General features: G+C 37.1%; 1 protein-coding gene across 1 annotated transcript in view; it reads left to right on the forward strand.

Annotated features, from left to right (window-relative positions):
• LOC18446687 (protein ENHANCED DOWNY MILDEW 2) overlaps positions 1-17,247 on the forward strand; it is a 39,549-nt gene that overhangs the window by 11,372 nt on the left and 10,930 nt on the right. The window contains exons 5-10 of the mRNA XM_011629648.3: positions 5,387-5,440; positions 5,618-5,784; positions 13,870-13,966; positions 14,121-14,219; positions 15,110-15,357; positions 15,458-15,541. Of these exons, the coding sequence (XP_011627950.1) occupies positions 5,387-5,440; positions 5,618-5,784; positions 13,870-13,966; positions 14,121-14,219; positions 15,110-15,357; positions 15,458-15,541 (749 nt within the window). The remainder of the gene's footprint in view (positions 1-5,386; positions 5,441-5,617; positions 5,785-13,869; positions 13,967-14,120; positions 14,220-15,109; positions 15,358-15,457; positions 15,542-17,247) is intronic.

Here is a 17,247-nt window from a genome sequence, read left to right on the forward strand (position 1 = left end):
GACTGAACCAGGCGGCTCTGTCCAAGCCCAAGTCTTCAGGCCACATTTATGGCCCTGGCCCAAATTTTAAGGGCCAGATCGGCCAGCGTGGGCTGGGCCACCCACCCCATTGCCACCCTTATTGCTAGCATGTTATGAAGGTTTCTAAGTAGTTGTGATTGAGCTTTATAGCTTGAGCTCAGGCTTCATCATTTGTTTTCCACTCTTGTACTGAATGTGTGAGGCTTAACTTTGAGCAATGGATTTAAAGTGCATACTTTTGAACATGGTCTTAATAGTGCCCTAAGGAATTAGGATTACCAGAACTTGCCTTACCTAACATCCTATTGGATGAGGGTAAGGGTGATGGCACAATAGTAATCTTAGGAGGTTGGATTGTAGTGAGTTATGACCATCAAAATTTTGCAACACTTATTAACCAGTTCATAAAGGCCCTAATTATTACTAGAGAGATTCTTCGACGCCATCTGCATGTGAGAAGTGGTGATACTCGTTTGAAGATTGTGGAAATGTTTGAAGGGTTAGGGGTTTGTTTCTATTGATTCTGAGGAAAATTATTATCATAGAGAGAAAAGGAATCTTGATGCAACTTCTTGTTGGGTTACTCTCTTCTCTTCCAAGGTGCACCTCTGTCAGATTGCAACATTTTTCCCTTCCTGATTGTGTATTTTTTTTTGTTCACATCAATAGGCGATGATTGAGGTCTTTTCACTTTGTCTCATACATTGGGAAGCCTAGGCAAACCCTAGTCTAATTTATAAGGGCATGAGTTAAGATATCTTTTATTCTTAATGGAATTGATAGTCAAAATATTAAGAAATATTACTAAAATAAAAACAAATATTTTGATATTTTAGATTCATATAAAAAATTTATTTAAATAAATAAAAATAGAATAAGAATCTAATATAGAATTGAAATATTGAATTGAATTATTTTATTTGAATATTCTATTCATTTTCTCTATTCAATTTCTAATATCTATTATATCTAATAGTTGAATAAAAAATTTAAAATATTCATTTCATAAAAAAAAAAAAATATTAATAATTAGAACAATAGAATTAGAATAGAGAATTCAAATAGAGAAATATTCACTGTTTAAAGGTATAGAAATTAAAAGAATTTAAATATTCAATTATCAATTAAATAAATATGAAAGGTCTATTAAGTAACAATATATATACTTAACATGTGCATTATATTCAATTCAATAGGGTGGCTTTAGACCTAGGTTTTAGTTGGGCGTGCCACCCATTTCAATATAGTTTGGGTTGTGGCAGCCCCTTTTCTATGTTCTAACCTAGAGAGAGAAGAGTTGGGGGAGAAGAGAGAGGAGAGAGAGTCACGTGCCACTCTAGGAGAGGAGAGAGAGAGACAGGTGTAATGATTGTGTTTATAGAGGCCACCCCCTTAAGAGGTATTTATAGTTTACAAACTAGGGTTTCTGGGTTCTAGAGTTTGTCATCCTTAAGTTTCTGGAACCATTATCCCCTTAGTTTCCTTAACCCATTCCTTATCAAATATTAGCTTTTAGAAAATATAATATAGTTTAAAAAATATCAAGTTCTGAAACAACTTACAAAAGTTTTATGCAATCAATTCTTTCTCTCTATCAAATATTTCCTAAATCTTTTCAAAATCTTGGGCTTCCTACTACAATCCTTGAGCCACAAGTTAGAGAGAGAGAGAGAGAGAGAGAGAGAGAGAGGTAGGGTGAGGTCATGTGGGTCCCATGTGGGCCCCACACCTACTATAGACCGTGGAGGTCTTCCAAGTGGGCCCCCACTCCCCAAATAATTTTAAAATTAATAAACTAATTTAAAAAATCCATTTAGCATTTTTAAAATTGCTCTGCACATTTATAAAATCCTGAAAAATTAGTTTTTAGCTATCTAAAAATTCTTTTTGAGAAAATAAAATATACAGAGCATTTTGAAAATTCATTTTAATGTTCCATAACTCAAATAAAATATATGTAAATATAATTTAATGGGAATTGGATCCAATGGGTTAAGGATCATGCGAATTCATTGAAGCACTCCTCTATAATGGCAACAGTGAATCACAATCATTTTCTCAAATCGACCGAACGTAACCCATGATGCACAACCCATAGCAGGACTTTATGATTGATCTATCAAAGTCAACCAATAAATGAAGAGAATATGGTTCTAGTCAATGGATTATAGGTTCTTCCCTGAGGACAAGTCCAGATCCCATAGGACCTTCTTGCACTTTCGCAATGGTGCATGGGGGTCATCTCTTCAAAACATGTACACGACATTCCCCAACTGGTTGCTTCCTAGGACGACTATTTAGTGAATATGCTATGTGATGGTATGATGATGAGTTTGGCCCTTGTCCCTTCTGGCTAGCCACCCTGGGCATAGGGGTCAGACAGCCCCTTGGCCAACCACCCTGAGCATCTCTCTGGTCTCATCAAGGGATGACCCTACAAATTCTACTTGGTAGTGCCATATGCCCAAGGCTAAAGGGTTTTAAACGTCAACCTTGGCCTAGCTCGTTGAAACCTAAGTGAGTCATGACATAAAAATGCCTCCTTTGGTATATATTAGAAGTTTTTACATGTTATCGTAGGGCCTTTAAATGATCACATGACCCCAACAATATGGAAGTTGATTCCTTGTTCTAGACCAAAGATCATGTTCTAGAGACTGTCATTTCCTTGTGTAGGGTCTAGTTTTGGTGTAATGAGCTATACCGAAATGTGTGTGGCCACAGCTAAATCAATTTTTTTTAATAGTTTGAGGATCCAAAAATGTTCTTAAACATATGTAAATCTCATTAAAAAAAAAAAGAATTTCGAGCTCATAAAATGCTTAAAATCAAGGGATCTACCATCATCGAATTTGCCGTTCCTATTAGATTTTGTGCCCTTTTTGGCAATTGAGAATTGTTGGGTCTCTAAGTCCTTTTAATCGATCTACCATCTATCAAATTTGCCATTTTGATAAGATTTTTTGCCCTTTGCGGCAACTAAGAATTGTTGGGTCTCTGAGAGTCCTTTTTTTTATTTTATATTTTTTTAGGAGATTGATCTTGAAGGGTTAAAAAATGATTTCCTCGTGTTTTGGGTCCTCAGACATGGGTTGTGGCTGTGTTAGTTTGTCATTAGCTGAGGCTGCATAATACATTTTTCATATGCATGCATATTTGGTTTTGCATTTGTGTATGCCGGCCCCAAGCACAGATAAAGGAGGGTTGTGTTCTGTAGGGCAGCCAGTGTAAAACTTTGCCACTTCTTTTCATGAATTCTGCACCTATAAATGGTGGAACGTGATTCATGTAGCCGACCCCAAATAGCTGGAATAAGGCTCGGATGATGATAAAAAGGCCGTAACCCGGTGCTGGTCCCGCCTACATAGGGTCCTGGATGATGATGTATATAAAAATAATATCTAATTGTTACACATTTTATACTTGTATAATTTTTTTTTTTTAATTGTTATATATGTGTGAGTGCATGTGCGTACTTGAGTGCGTGCATGTGTCTTTGTGTCTGTGTTTGTGCATGCAGGCTTGTTTGTTTCTTTTATAAAATTTCGCACACCTTTAAGGGTTTGTGAAGCACTGTTCAAATCTAGTGGCATGTGGTTGAATCGTTGTAAAGAGGTCAAAAGCAACATCACTCTTTTTAGTCACGAGACAAGTACCTTTGAGGAGCCTATATTGATGCTAACTGCCTGGTGATCTGTACTGTATTATGTTCTTTCCTGTTGTATTCTGCAGCTTAGTTAACTAAATAGTGTAGAAAATTAGACATTGTTTTGATACTGACGAAGAACTCTCCATGGGCATGCATAACTCCATGGGCATCAGACAGGACTTCTTGGAGTTGGTCATGAGACAGGACTTCTTGGACTTCTTTATATTACTCTGTTTCTCTAAGGATTGTGTAGTTCACCTGTAAGAATGGGTCATGAGACAGGACTTGAGGCTCGCTCAAGTCTTACCAGAGCCTTGTTAAATCTTCATAAAACTTGTTTGTAATGCTCAGCAATAGTTCATGTTTGTAACTCAGGAGGTGCCAAAAGTTGTTGACTAGGTTGAGTTATGCATCCTAACTTGAGTTTTTGGGCAATACTGGTTTCCTCTACAATTTTTGGGTCCCCACACATTGTGGAGTTGGATTCATTTGTGGAGTTGGATTCACTATTACAGATGCCTCCTTTGTTCTGAATCACACTTCCTTGTTCCATTTGTGTGCACTTTCGTATGTCCCAATCACCTTTCACATGGAATGATGATTGTTGTTGTAATACAAGATGCTCAAAATCCTCAGTAACTCATTTGTAATATCGTATCCTACTCCCATACAATGTTGGGTGTCTCAGGTGGAGCCATATATTAAGAGAAAATTATCATGTTTTGAGTTGTCTTTAGGAAATATTTTATGATTAAAATTTGTAGAGTTCAAAGAAGTTCCTATGTGGGGTCTCAAATGCTTTAAGTTCCATCAATATCCATCCAGAGCTTCTCATCAGTGTTAGCCTGAGATACACAGAGGTGCAATGTTCTTAGGTAACCAAAAATGTTTTGTTCAAAATACCAAAAACTGGCATAAGGCACGTTCATACCAAGGTATTCATACTTATTAGAGTTTTTCAGTACCCACTTATTATTCTTCATATCCTTGAATTGCAAAAAATTAGAAGCAAGCCTAGGGATTTGGAGTCCAAGTTACCAAATTTGAACAAGAGTCATCACACTTGGTAGTGGAGCAGTCAACCCTGTCGGCTCCAATACCTGAAGTAGCTTCGAAAGGACATAATTCTATAGTTGTTCATGAGGCTGCATCAGCATGATGCTAATGTGCAACATATGTGATAGGTTACTGTTATGGTTGCAGTTTTGGTAAACTTTTCTTAAGTTTCTGATTAGGACTTAGGTTTTTCTCCATGGTTGGGTTCTCTTACTTCCAAATATGGCAATTCCCATGTACGTTTTTGACATTTTTATTTAAAATTTATTCTCTATGTTCCCCCTGATGCTTCTTTCTCTCTACTCTGGCTGCTTTTCTTTTTGTTTTTATCTCACTTGTGTTTTCTCTCTCTTTTGTCTCCTTCTGGTTGTTTGTTTACCTCCTCTTTTGATTTACTAATCTGTCTTTTGCATAGTTGGCCTTGCATCTTCCACATCTGAGCTTGCCTGCGGCATATGTGTCATACACTTAATTAAGCATGTGTTAAAAATGATTTCATGCTATGTGAATTCCCAATTGGTTAATACAGTCACAAGTATATGGCATGGAATTGCATACTTGCCCTTGTCAGAAAATTTTGCAACCATGATGTTGAGTTTTTGTTGTGTATACTTTTTCAAAGAATAGTTGATAGCACGGTATTGACAGTGTTTTAAACAGGTTATTAGCTCATTTCTTGAAGAGAAGCCAAAGAAGAGAAAAATATCTGATGAAGTATGTTATTGACTTCTATTCTTGAGTATCTTTTTCCAATTCTTTGCTGAATTATTTGTTCTTGTTAAGTTTTACATCTGCTTCTCTTTCCATTGTGGGAAATTCCTTTTTGTTAGATTTGCTTGTCACCTTTGCCTTTTACATGCGACCTTGGCTTTGTTGGATTTGTTTTTCCAGGATATTCACACTGGTCCTGATGCGAAGAAATTGAAATTTATCGTTGATGATGACGATGAATTTGACGATGACTGTGGAGATTTTGATGCTGATGAATCGGATGAGGAAGGGAATGATTTATTTGACACTGTTTGTGCCATCTGTGACAATGGTGGTGAACTTTTGTGGTGAACATTCCTCTCGTTTGATTTTTTTTATTTTTATTTTTATTAATATTTTTGAGTTTTGTGCGATTTGTACAAGAAAGTAATGTTCATTTTTTTTGTACAAGAAAGTAACGTTTTGATGTATTATATGACATAAGCAAGTATTATCTCCAGTTCGAAGAAGAGAGCCGGTCTTCTTGAAAAATAAAGCACAGTATAGCCCAATAGAACTGAGTTATATCTGTTACTGTTTATAGAAAGAGGGAAGTGCAATGCAAATATTCTGACCTATACAAGAGTGTCAGAATTAGTTCATAAAGCAATTAATCGCACTTGGGGTTTGCATATTTGGACAAAGTTAACATTATAATGCACGTTGTGTTTCTTGACTTCCTTTTTATTACTTCTTTTGTTTGTGTCATGCACACACACGCGTTCCAGTGAAGTCAAAACGATGTGCAACTTATGGGTTTTTTACAGTCACATCTGGAATAAATTTGAGGGCAATTGAAATGTAGCGGCGAACGAGATTAATTGATGGTGATGTAAACATGAGAAATTTCGCCATCGTGAAGACATCACGTGAGGAATATGATAGAGAGATCTACATACTCACTGAATGGGAATGCTTGAAGAATCAGAACATGTGGTTCTTGGGTGACTAGTAGTTGTGGAAAGTCATTTGTGGTACATCTATGTAATAGGTAGGGTATGGATGAGTCCTGTCAGGATGCAACTATGCAGGGCCAAGCTAGAGTTGGTTTCTAACGTAGGAATGCTTATTCAATATGAGGTTCCCCTTGTCCCTCCAAAGCTTGGTGAATAGATTAGTGGCTTCACTTAGTTTGTTGCTACAGTATTTGAGCCATTTGACTTGAAATCATAGCCATTTTGACTTGAAATCACGGCTGAGTACAGTTCTGTATTTTTTGGGTGAATTAATGGGGATTGGGGCTCCTGCCAATTTTCATTAATAGGATGAAAAAATTACAACCTCATTCATGTTACAACCCTTTCGTAGGGAACTATTGCTATATCTTCTGACAAAGACCAAGATAAAAAGTCCGGGGGGTGGGGGGGGGGGACTTTCATGCAATAGCTTCCGAAAGTGTTATAGCGCTCCTTGTTATGCAGTCAGCACCCGTATTAACTTCCGAAACACATGGGAAACGTCCATTGTTGACCAGCTGGGTTGGATAGTTTGAAGCGGCAATTAGCTGCTCTCCACGGGGATCTGTATCAGCAATGCATGGCTTCTACGAGAACTGGGGAATTTCTTTTCATTAGTAAGGGGAAGCAGTTCATTTCAATGGCAAGGTCAATCCCTATCTCCAACGCTTTGCATTCTGTCACATTGTTTGACACAGGACCTAGTGGTGATGCAAATGAAGCTATGACTTCCCCATTACTATCTCTGAGGATACGTACACAACCTGCAGCCCCTGAGTTTTGAAAAGAGGAGCCGTTGATGTTAAGCTTGAATGAGCCGTGAGGGGGGAGGAAGAGTATGTGTTTCGCAAACTAGGATGGATTTCCTGGGTCATTAGGCACTCTAATTGTATTTCCAGATTTTGTGTCACGTTCTTTTTAGAGCCGTGGGAAGTCCATTCCTTGGCTGCAGCAAGTGATCCAACGAATTGGGTGATATAGCCCAACAGTTATGACCTACTTGATTTTTTCCATTCAAAATGCAGGCATTTTGTTAAGTCCTTATGAGCCAGATTGTAGCAGAGAAGAGGGAGATCCATACATTCTTAGACCGACCGACCTAAAATCGGAACTTAATCCATATTGTGAACATCTGGGGAATGGATTAATCCAGAGGCATTTGCTTGCCACATCTCCACGTAATAGATTGCCACAAGACCTCGAAAAAGAGCACTGAGTAAAGTCATGTACTGACGGCAATATAATAGGAATTTAAGTGTTGGATGTGTCAGGCCAGGCCATTTATTGACTGGGCTCAGTAAGATGGCAAATCTTTCTTTGGACGATGTGATTTGGTTGACTCAGGCACACCCAGCCTTACATGTTCTTTATTGAGACAATAGTCATTTCGAACCTACTTGATTGGTCTCATGGAGGTTTTCAAGCTTTCAAACATTTTATATATTTTTTTTTATTGGCATAAGCACTGTTCAAAAAGGTGTTGGCGGCCACCTAGGCGGTTTGGGCTCTGGGCTGCCTAGGCGCTAAGGCAGCATGTGTTGTCTTTTATTTGAGTTGGATCCCCACACTTCCCCCAAATTATTTTATATACTACATAATAATAATTACAAATTAATACTATTTTTTTGGTTTTTCAATAAATTAATTATTATCACATGAAAAAAGTATTTTCGATAAATTAATAATTACAAATTAATATTATCTTTTGGTTTACCAATAAATTAATAATTATTGGTACATACAAAAGGCATTTTTGATAAATTGATAATTACGAATTAATACTGTCTTTTGGTTTACCAACAAATTAATAATGACTGTCACATGCAAAAAGCATTATCGATAAATTAATAATTACGAATTAGCTATTTTTTGGTTTACTAAGGAATCAATTACCGTCACTTGCAAAAAACATTTTTGATAAATTAATAGTTACGAATTAATACTATATTTTGGTTTACCAATAAATTAACAATTATTGTCGCATGCATAAAGAATTTTCGATAAACTAATAATTACGAAATAATACTATCTTTTGGTTTACCAATAAATTAATAATTACTATCACATGTAAAAAGCATATTCGATAAATTAATAATTATGTATTAATACTATCTTTTGGTTTACCAATAAATTAATTTTTACAGTCACATGCAAAAAGCATTTTCGATAAACTGATAATTTCGAATTAATACTATATTTTGGTTTACCAATAATTACTATCACATGCAAAAAGTATTTTCGATAAACTAAGAATTACAAATTAATTACTGTTATATGCATAAAGAATTTTCGATAAATTAATAATTACAAATTAATACTATTGTTTAGTTTATCAATAAATTAACAATTATTGTTACATGTAAAGTATTTTCAATAAATTAATAATTACGAAGTAATATTATTTTTCTGGTTTACCAAGAAATTGATAATTACTGTCAGATGCAAAATGTATTTTCGATAAATTAATATTAATACTTGCCAATCATTTATTAATTATGAATTAATAAGTTAGTAATTACGTATTAATTATCATATTTTCAAGGCAGCGCCTAGGTGCCTGCCTTTTACACCGCCCAGGCGAGCGCCTAGCAAAAGTCCTCCTAGGCGTCCGCCTAACGGTCGTGTGGCCGACTTTTTGCCCATTGGTTATAAGTGTAGAATACAATTAGAGGTCGCTTCATTTTTGAACTAGGGAATCTCATTGGTTATTCTTAATCGTAGTCTTCGTTCTCAACGGTACCTATTGCAATTGTCAATGCCAGTGATCCAGAATTCCGTAAGGTACTTTTTAACCATGTAACTGTAGCATACGCCTTTAAGTATGACAATCCTATTACGTTTATAATGCTCGAAGGTCATGATATCGAAATATAGTTACCCAATACAATTCTGAAACTGAATCGCATTAGGAAATGGAATCGAAGACTCGTCACCAGCTGGAAGATTCCTATTTCTAGAATTGACGTCCATACAGGAGGAATCATAGGGGACGAGATTCCTATTTTTAAGAATCGGGGTTCCACTAAAATGGAATCAATAACCCTACATAGATGGAACAAGATTCGTAGCTCGTTGGAATCAAGCTACCGAACAAGTTGGAATCGACCTATATGGAGTTGAGAGTTCGACATCTTTGGAGTCGAAAGGAACCGAGAGGGAAACAATACATGTTTCAATGCCATTCATAGATGGACATGTCATACATATACTTTGTGTTATATTATTTCTAACATATTGGAGTTGCAATCTCCCCATTGAATCAATACAATGTGTATTTAAATAATTAAGTAGAGAACATGGACCGCCACTTTAGTTTCTATTGGTCATTACATTGCAAAAGGGATGACTACATCTTATAGCTTGAGATTGCATGTCTAGCTCGAATAGTTTGATGCCTCTAAAACTTCTAACATCACTTCTCAGAAAAATGCTAAACAAAAAGAGGAAGCGGTAGAACTTTGGTAAATATGGAAACCAGTTTCAATAAATGTACAATCGAGATTCACCAATTGTGGAATTGAGAATCAGTAAATACTAGAAAGGAGATTTTATATGTGTTGGAATCTAGATTTCAAGAATAAGGACTTGAGATTTGGAACTTCACATAAACGGGTTCTGTGAAGATTCCTTATTAGAATTGCCAAATCGGGATTCTAAATTGGAATCACGACCTTTGGTGAGAGATTCAGATAACTGTGATCAAGATACTTCGTGTACTTAAAGAGAGAACAAGACATCGATATAAGATGAAAATAAGAAAAAATAAAGTTCCTTTGTACTTAAAATCAAAATTGTTATGTGTTGCCCATAAGTAGGTAATAATGTGCTAGATTTTCACCCTACATTGTATTCTTGGGAATCTGGGGATGCGTCTGAGCGGGTTTTTCAATTAGGATCTCATTGGCATGCTTTTATATATTTTTGATTGGGCATCCATCATCAACTTTGAATAACAAAATTTTGTTTTGCCTGTCCTCTTTCGGGAATCATATATATGTGTCGATTTGTTTCATTGTTAGTGATATTCATCGATAACTACATACCCTTTGTAGCTGATCCATGAGTTGCTCGTCCTGCTTTTGAAGATATGACCCTTCTAATGCCAAGTACTGGGATTAGAAATGCCTGAAGAATTGAACTTTTAAGCACAAACAGTTTTAGTGTTATTCGCTTGGTTGAAGGCTGATATGGGATTTCATATTCTTCTTATTTGTTTCTTACTCTCAACCATATCTTTCTTGAGATATTGATTATGCATTATTCATTCTGCTTAAAATGTTGGATAGAATCCATTTTTTTGCATTGCAGGCAAATGAGTATATTCACACACATCTTTGGCTTGATTTGGTGTAATGCATTTTTTAGCTTCCTAGATTTTTTGCGGTGGTAGTTTCTAAATGGGCCTTTTTTCCTTCATGATTCCTTGGTTTCATAAATGGCACCTACAAGATGAGGTACCGTGTATGTTGTTTGCAGACGACATAGTTTTGATCGATAAGACCTGGAGCCGCGTCAATATACCGGACTAACACGGAGCATATGGAATGCAAGTATTGTAAAAATAGGAATACATACGACGAAGTAGTTAGGATTAATGGCTAAGAATTACAAAAGAGTGCACTTTTGATATTCTTGATCGGTTGTCTAGGAAAATGGAGAGATTGAGGAAATGTCGGCATATAAAATTAGAGCTGGGTGGGTGAGGTAGAGATGTGCAACCAGAGTTTTACGTGATCATTGCATACCGATGAAGCTGAAGGTGAAGTTCTATAGGATAATTATGAGACTAGCTTTGCTTTATGGGGCGGAATATTGGGCGGTCAAGAAACAACATATCTATAGGATGAGTGTATCTGAGATAAGGATATTGAGATGGATGTCTGGCAAGACAAGAATGGAAAGAATTTGGAATGAATACATTAGGGAGAACTTAAGTGTGGCTCCAGTTGACGATAAAATATTAGAATGTAGACTTAGGTGGGTTGGCTATATGCAGCCTAGACCCAGTACAATACTTATTAGGAGATGCAAGTTGTTCAAGTGCAAGACCCAAAAAAGTAAAGGGTAGGCTCAAAAGGACATGGTTGGAAGTAGTGAGAAAAAATATGGTGACTTATGTACTGAAGGTATTGCCCTTAATAGAGCAGAAAGACAAACCAGGATTCGTGGAGCCAACCCCAAATAGTTGAAAAACGCCCTGATGATGATGATGATTCCTTGGGTTATGTGCAAAGGCAGGGTAGTTCACTGACAGGGTCCAACTGCATTTGGAGATTGCTTTTCGTGAGTTTCAGCTTCTTGGAGAGCCATTGGTGGGCCACAAGGTTTGCTGTTTAGAATTGACTGGAGATTGTTTCCTGAATTTCAACACCTCATATCGTCTTCTTATTGTATGTCTTCTTAATGTACAGTTTATGGTGTTATATGAAAATGGAAATGAGAGAAACCTCTTCTAGGTCCTCTTTTGGCATCTCCCTTTGTTTTCTTTAATGATGCTCACAAGTCACAACCATTAGCAAAAGTATATAGCTTCATCTCATAGGTTCATCTACAGCTGATGATCTCCTCTAAAAGGGTGAAGTCGGAGGGTTACAGAATGCTTTGCTTCTAAACTTGCTCCACAAATTTGATCAGCATGGCTGAGTAAAACCCTCTTTGAGATTTTTAGTGCCTAGGACTGAATTTTCAGGGGCCAAGAAGGCTTGGTGTTTAGATTACGGGGAAAAACTACATTAAGGGAACATTGTGATGAGTGGATTTGGCGTTGGTGTCTTTATGGAGGCCTCTTCTTTGGATTTTGTATTCTTGTGTTACATGTGTGTAACCTTAGGCACGATGTTTCCGAGTATAGGAAAGCTGAGTTTGGTCTCAAATACGGCATATGGATTATTTTAAGGGATATGTTCTTCAAATACTATACAAGGAGATAATTTGAGCTATTGAGCAACCAGTTTGACTATGATGTTTTGAGCATGAGGATCATAACAATGGATGGGTTGTTGCTTTAAACACAGCCAATAAGTGCTCATTTTGTATATTCTGGATAATACTCTTTTCATATGGCAAGACACATAGAATGAAATTTATAAACCCCAAAAAAGTAAAATCCTCATAATGCCTTTTCTTGGGAAAGTAATGCAAACTTGAACATTTTATAAAGATAGCTGAAATATCACCCTCTTGGTTTTACTTGTCCAGGAAATACCCATTGGGTGGATTGTTTGGGGCTTTGTGGCTCTCGATCAATTACAGAGGATGGTGACCTTTGATGAGCGTGTTGGAAATAGGGCTGGCAGTGGGCTGAGTGATCCAGCTCAGCGCTCCTAAGCTCTAGGTACAGGCTGGGGAGTCATCACCCTGCCTGGCCTGGGCCAGGAGTTATTGGCGTGGCCCCGACCGGCCCAGCCTAGGAAAAATTAAATGAAGGTTCACATGGCGCCTTTTCTACGGGTTTGTGCTGGGGCCTACCTGGCCCGAGCCCACCTCATTGCCAGTGATTTGGTAGGTTCTGTTTTGAATAACAACCATCTGACAATGTTATGAAGCTTGAGCACTAGCCTTGTGAAGAAAGCAATGTATGGAAATTTTGGTGAACATTTGATCTTTGATAGGGGAGCTTTCTGCAGAAACATGTATGAAATATAGGTTTCTTGGGGTCGCTGATTGATAAAATCGAATAACAAAAACAATGCAAACATGCAGCAGACAGGAAAAACCTTGTGCAGTGATCTTTACTCGGGACGAAATAAGAAAGTTTTCAAGATAACCCCTATTGCTGATGAACTTGTACAAGAGCAGAATCATCCCCAATATAATGCTGAGCCTGTTGTAGTTGTCAAAGGAATTAAGCTGGTTATTCGATGGCAACATGCTGTCTGACACTTTAGACACGACTCCTAAAAAATAGCCATATTAGACACCACACATCTGTACAATGTGGGCATCTCGATGTGTTTAGACCTTGAATATTCATTTACTTGAGTATAAATTATTTTTTGATTGTATATATTTCAATATAAAGTATGGTTAATATAAATACAGACTTGTAAAAAATCTTCATAAAAAAAAAATAAATACAGACTTGTAAAAAATGGTGACATCTACATCTGGATTCTAGACACGCATGTCTAAAATTTGACTGGTGTATCCATTCTTCATGTATGTCCCTGGGCTGGCACTTGGCAGGACACGTTTCGGGTGTATGCATCTTACTTCTGATGGGCAATGAGCATGACCAAATAAAATAATGATGCTAAGGCCCATTTGGCATTCAGATGTGAACTGATTGATTGTTTTGTTATGTTATATATATGTTTGATGTTTACTGGATTCGTGTGTAGCTGCTTGGAGTACTTTTCCTTTCACGTTCTTGATCTCTCTTGATGATACTATTTGTGCATGGCCATCTCACCTTTTTCTCCTTTGTTTTTGATATAGTTGTGAAGGGCCGTGCATGAGGTCTTTCCATGCAACTAATGATGCTGGTGCTGAATCATATTGTAAAAGTCTTGGCATGACTGATGCTCAAGTGAAAGTACGCATTTGTATACTCTTTCTTAAATCATTTTTCTCTAGCATGGCTTTGACCTAAGAGTCCCTTTAGTGCTTATTTTCTTTTCTCTCTCTCTTTTGAAAATTTATTTTCTGGTCTTTGAATCTTATCATTTTATCTATTTGTTATGTGGCAGGCAATTCAGAATTTTTTCTGTAAGAATTGTCAGTACAAACGACATCAGTGCTTTGCTTGTGGAGCCTTGGGTTCTTCAGATAAATCTTCTGGCGCTGAGGTTTGACATTTATTTTGAAATTGGCGAGGCCTATCTTATAGTTACTTTAACTAATCCTTTTGATTGGAGGACTGGGGCATAAAAATCCTACTATCAAGATTTACTAAAAACTACTGGAATCGATACGTTCTTTGACACCAAACTGGGAGTAGCTATTTCTATTGGATTACCTATTGTGGTTATCTGACAAATATGAGAGGAGAGAAAAAGGGAACATTTACAATATAATAAATTATGGAGGTTCCTCATCATATCTAACATAGAGATCCAATCAACAAAACGATCCAAAGATGCGTTATGAACATGTGATTGTACAGTTTTTGTAATGTACTTAGTTGGGGGAAGTTTGGAGAATAACTTGATCATTTTCCGATACAGAATTTCTACTTATTGTGGTTAGTAGATGTCCTTTGAAAATTTCAGTAGTCTGACACCATTTATCCAGCATTTGCAAATGACTTCGTCCAAACGTGTGGACAGCTTTTGTGTTGTGCATGTGCAAGTAGCCTGGTCTCTTGTTAGTCTGTGCTTGTGCTCTAGGGGTTTGGTCCTTGTTGAGAAATTGGGAAGAAGAAGAATGCTGAAAGAATATGCATATATACTTGAAGGGTGGCATATCATTTGATTGTAGTGCACTGGTGACATGAAGTTGGAACCCTTCCCTGTTTACTTTTATGGTTGAATTGCAAACGTCTTGACTTCAATTTTAGGTTGTTTTCTTATGTTTATCTTTATACACACACACACATGTATATACATGTCTGTGTGTGAGCGCATGCTGCGTGCGTTTGTTTTGATTGACTTTAAATGTGCAGTGTGTGTTTTGACTGATTTTAAATCCAGTTGATTGGAGTTGTTTCCTTGGATTTCTTATTGTCTCCTTGTTTCAGGTCATTGCTTGTGTGTCAGCCACATGTGGTCGGCACTATCATCCGGGGTGTGTGGCAAAATTACTTTTTCCAAAAGATGAAGCCAAGGCTGATGATCTTCAAAAGCGTATCATTGGTGGCGAGTCATTCACTTGCCCAATTCACAGATGCTTACTCTGTAAACAGGTTGAAAATAAAGAGGAGCTCGACCTGCAATTTGCCATTTGTAGACGATGTCCCAAAGCATATCATAGGAAGTGCTTGCCCAGGTTATGGACGTTCCTCTGTAGTGTTCTGTACTTGTCTTGTCTTGCTAAAAGCATCCTTCCCCCTCCCCCAGAACTGATCTCAGTTGTGCTTTTAAATCAGGAGGATTGCGTTTGAGGAGTTGGAAGATGAACCACAAAGAGCTTGGGATGATTTAATTCCAAATCGGATATTGATTTACTGCCTGTAAGTTAACAGTTAATTATTCTTTTGAATTTTAGTTCTTATGTTTTTTTTTTAGGGAAAATATCAATAATATTGTTGAACAATTGAAAGAGAATTACCGAGATGGTTAAATCAAGCACTTTACTTATAGAGTAGTTACTGTATAAGAAGCCTTTCTCTTAAGTGCCTCCTCAACTGTTTTATTAGATAATGTCACACTGTCCCTGTTCGGGTTTTAGAACCTAGGATAAGTGAAGGCATTTTAGTAATTTGGCCTGACTTATGTGCCTTGAGCCAAATGAAGAAACTAGATTCACTTGTTGAGGTTTGATCCTAGAATGTCTTTGCATGAAAGTCCCTTTTTTTGAATTTGTAATTGGTAAGTGGTACGGGTAAATTTTTCCTTAAGCTTGATTAAGTGACCTGAGCCAAATGACTGAACCATAGTTATCAGCAGTGCCCCAACAGGGTGGCGCTCACACTCCGAAATCCAGCTCTGGTGTTCCATGACCACGATCTCGACCGGAACTCGATTTAATTTTTTCGGGATCTCATTCCCAATTATGGGGTACTTGATCCTATGAACAAAGGATCTCGATCCCACCATCGCACGGTGCACGTTCCTCAAGATTGTAATTCCATTCTTGAACAAATAAGATCCTCGATCCCTGAATTTTAGGGGCACGATCCTTGTGTTCACGGAACTCCATCCTTTTAAAGATGTTACGTAGATTTTTTTTGGAATTTTGACTAAACTTATTTTACCAATTTATAACTTTCTAAAAGAAACTTCGTAAATAAATTTGACTTTTAATCTAAAAGAATTATATTTTAAGCCAAATTTTCATGTAGTATTTGGATTATCTATTTAAAAACATTATTAAATGACGAATACAATGGGAACAAAGTGTTAGAAGGAACTGTTGGTGCAAGTGACGGTGGAGGTCATAGACACGTTCGTAGGATTAGGATGTTAGAAGTGAAATAATCTTTGAAAAGGATGTAGACAGGAAAGGATTTAGGACCAGATGGTATCCCAATAGAGGTTTGGAAGTGTATTGGGGAAATTGGCATTGACTAGCTGACGAAGTTGTTCAACAAGGTGTTGAGAACAAAGAAAATGGCTGATGAATGGAGGAATAGTACTGTGGTACCTATTTACAAGAATAAAGAAGACATACAGAATTGTGTAAACTATCAAGGGATCAAGCTTATGAGCCATACTATGAAGCAGGAAGGTCAACAATGGAAGTTTAGGATGAAGGGAAAAGACCTCCACATGGTCTTTATTGCTTTAGAGAAAGCTTATGATAGAGTACATTGAGATTTAATTTGGCGGGTGTTGGAATAGAAAGGCGTCTCTAGACACTACATGAACTTGGTGGGAGATATGTATGATGGAGCGCTAACTAGTGTACGAATAACTAGTGGAGAGACGAGTGAGTTTTCAATGACAATAGGTTATATCAAGGGTTAGCATTGAGCCCATACCTCTTTGTCTTAGTTATGGACTACTTAACTAGGCACATACAGGATGAGGTACCGTGGTGCATGTTGTTCGCATATGACATAGTTTTAATTGGCTAGACCCGAAACAGCGTCAACACAAAGTTAGAACTTTGGAGGGATGCTCTAGAATCCAAAGGTTTTAAAATTAGTCGGGCTAATAGTATATAGAGTGCAAGTTTTGAGAATAATAGGAGTAGAGAGGAGGAAATAGTTAAGAT

This window comes from Amborella trichopoda, chromosome 10, assembly GCF_054954075.1.
Source record: "Amborella trichopoda isolate Santa Cruz 75 chromosome 10, AtrichopodaSantaCruz75HAP2 v2.0, whole genome shotgun sequence".
NCBI classification, from domain to species: Eukaryota; Viridiplantae; Streptophyta; class Magnoliopsida; order Amborellales; family Amborellaceae; genus Amborella; species Amborella trichopoda.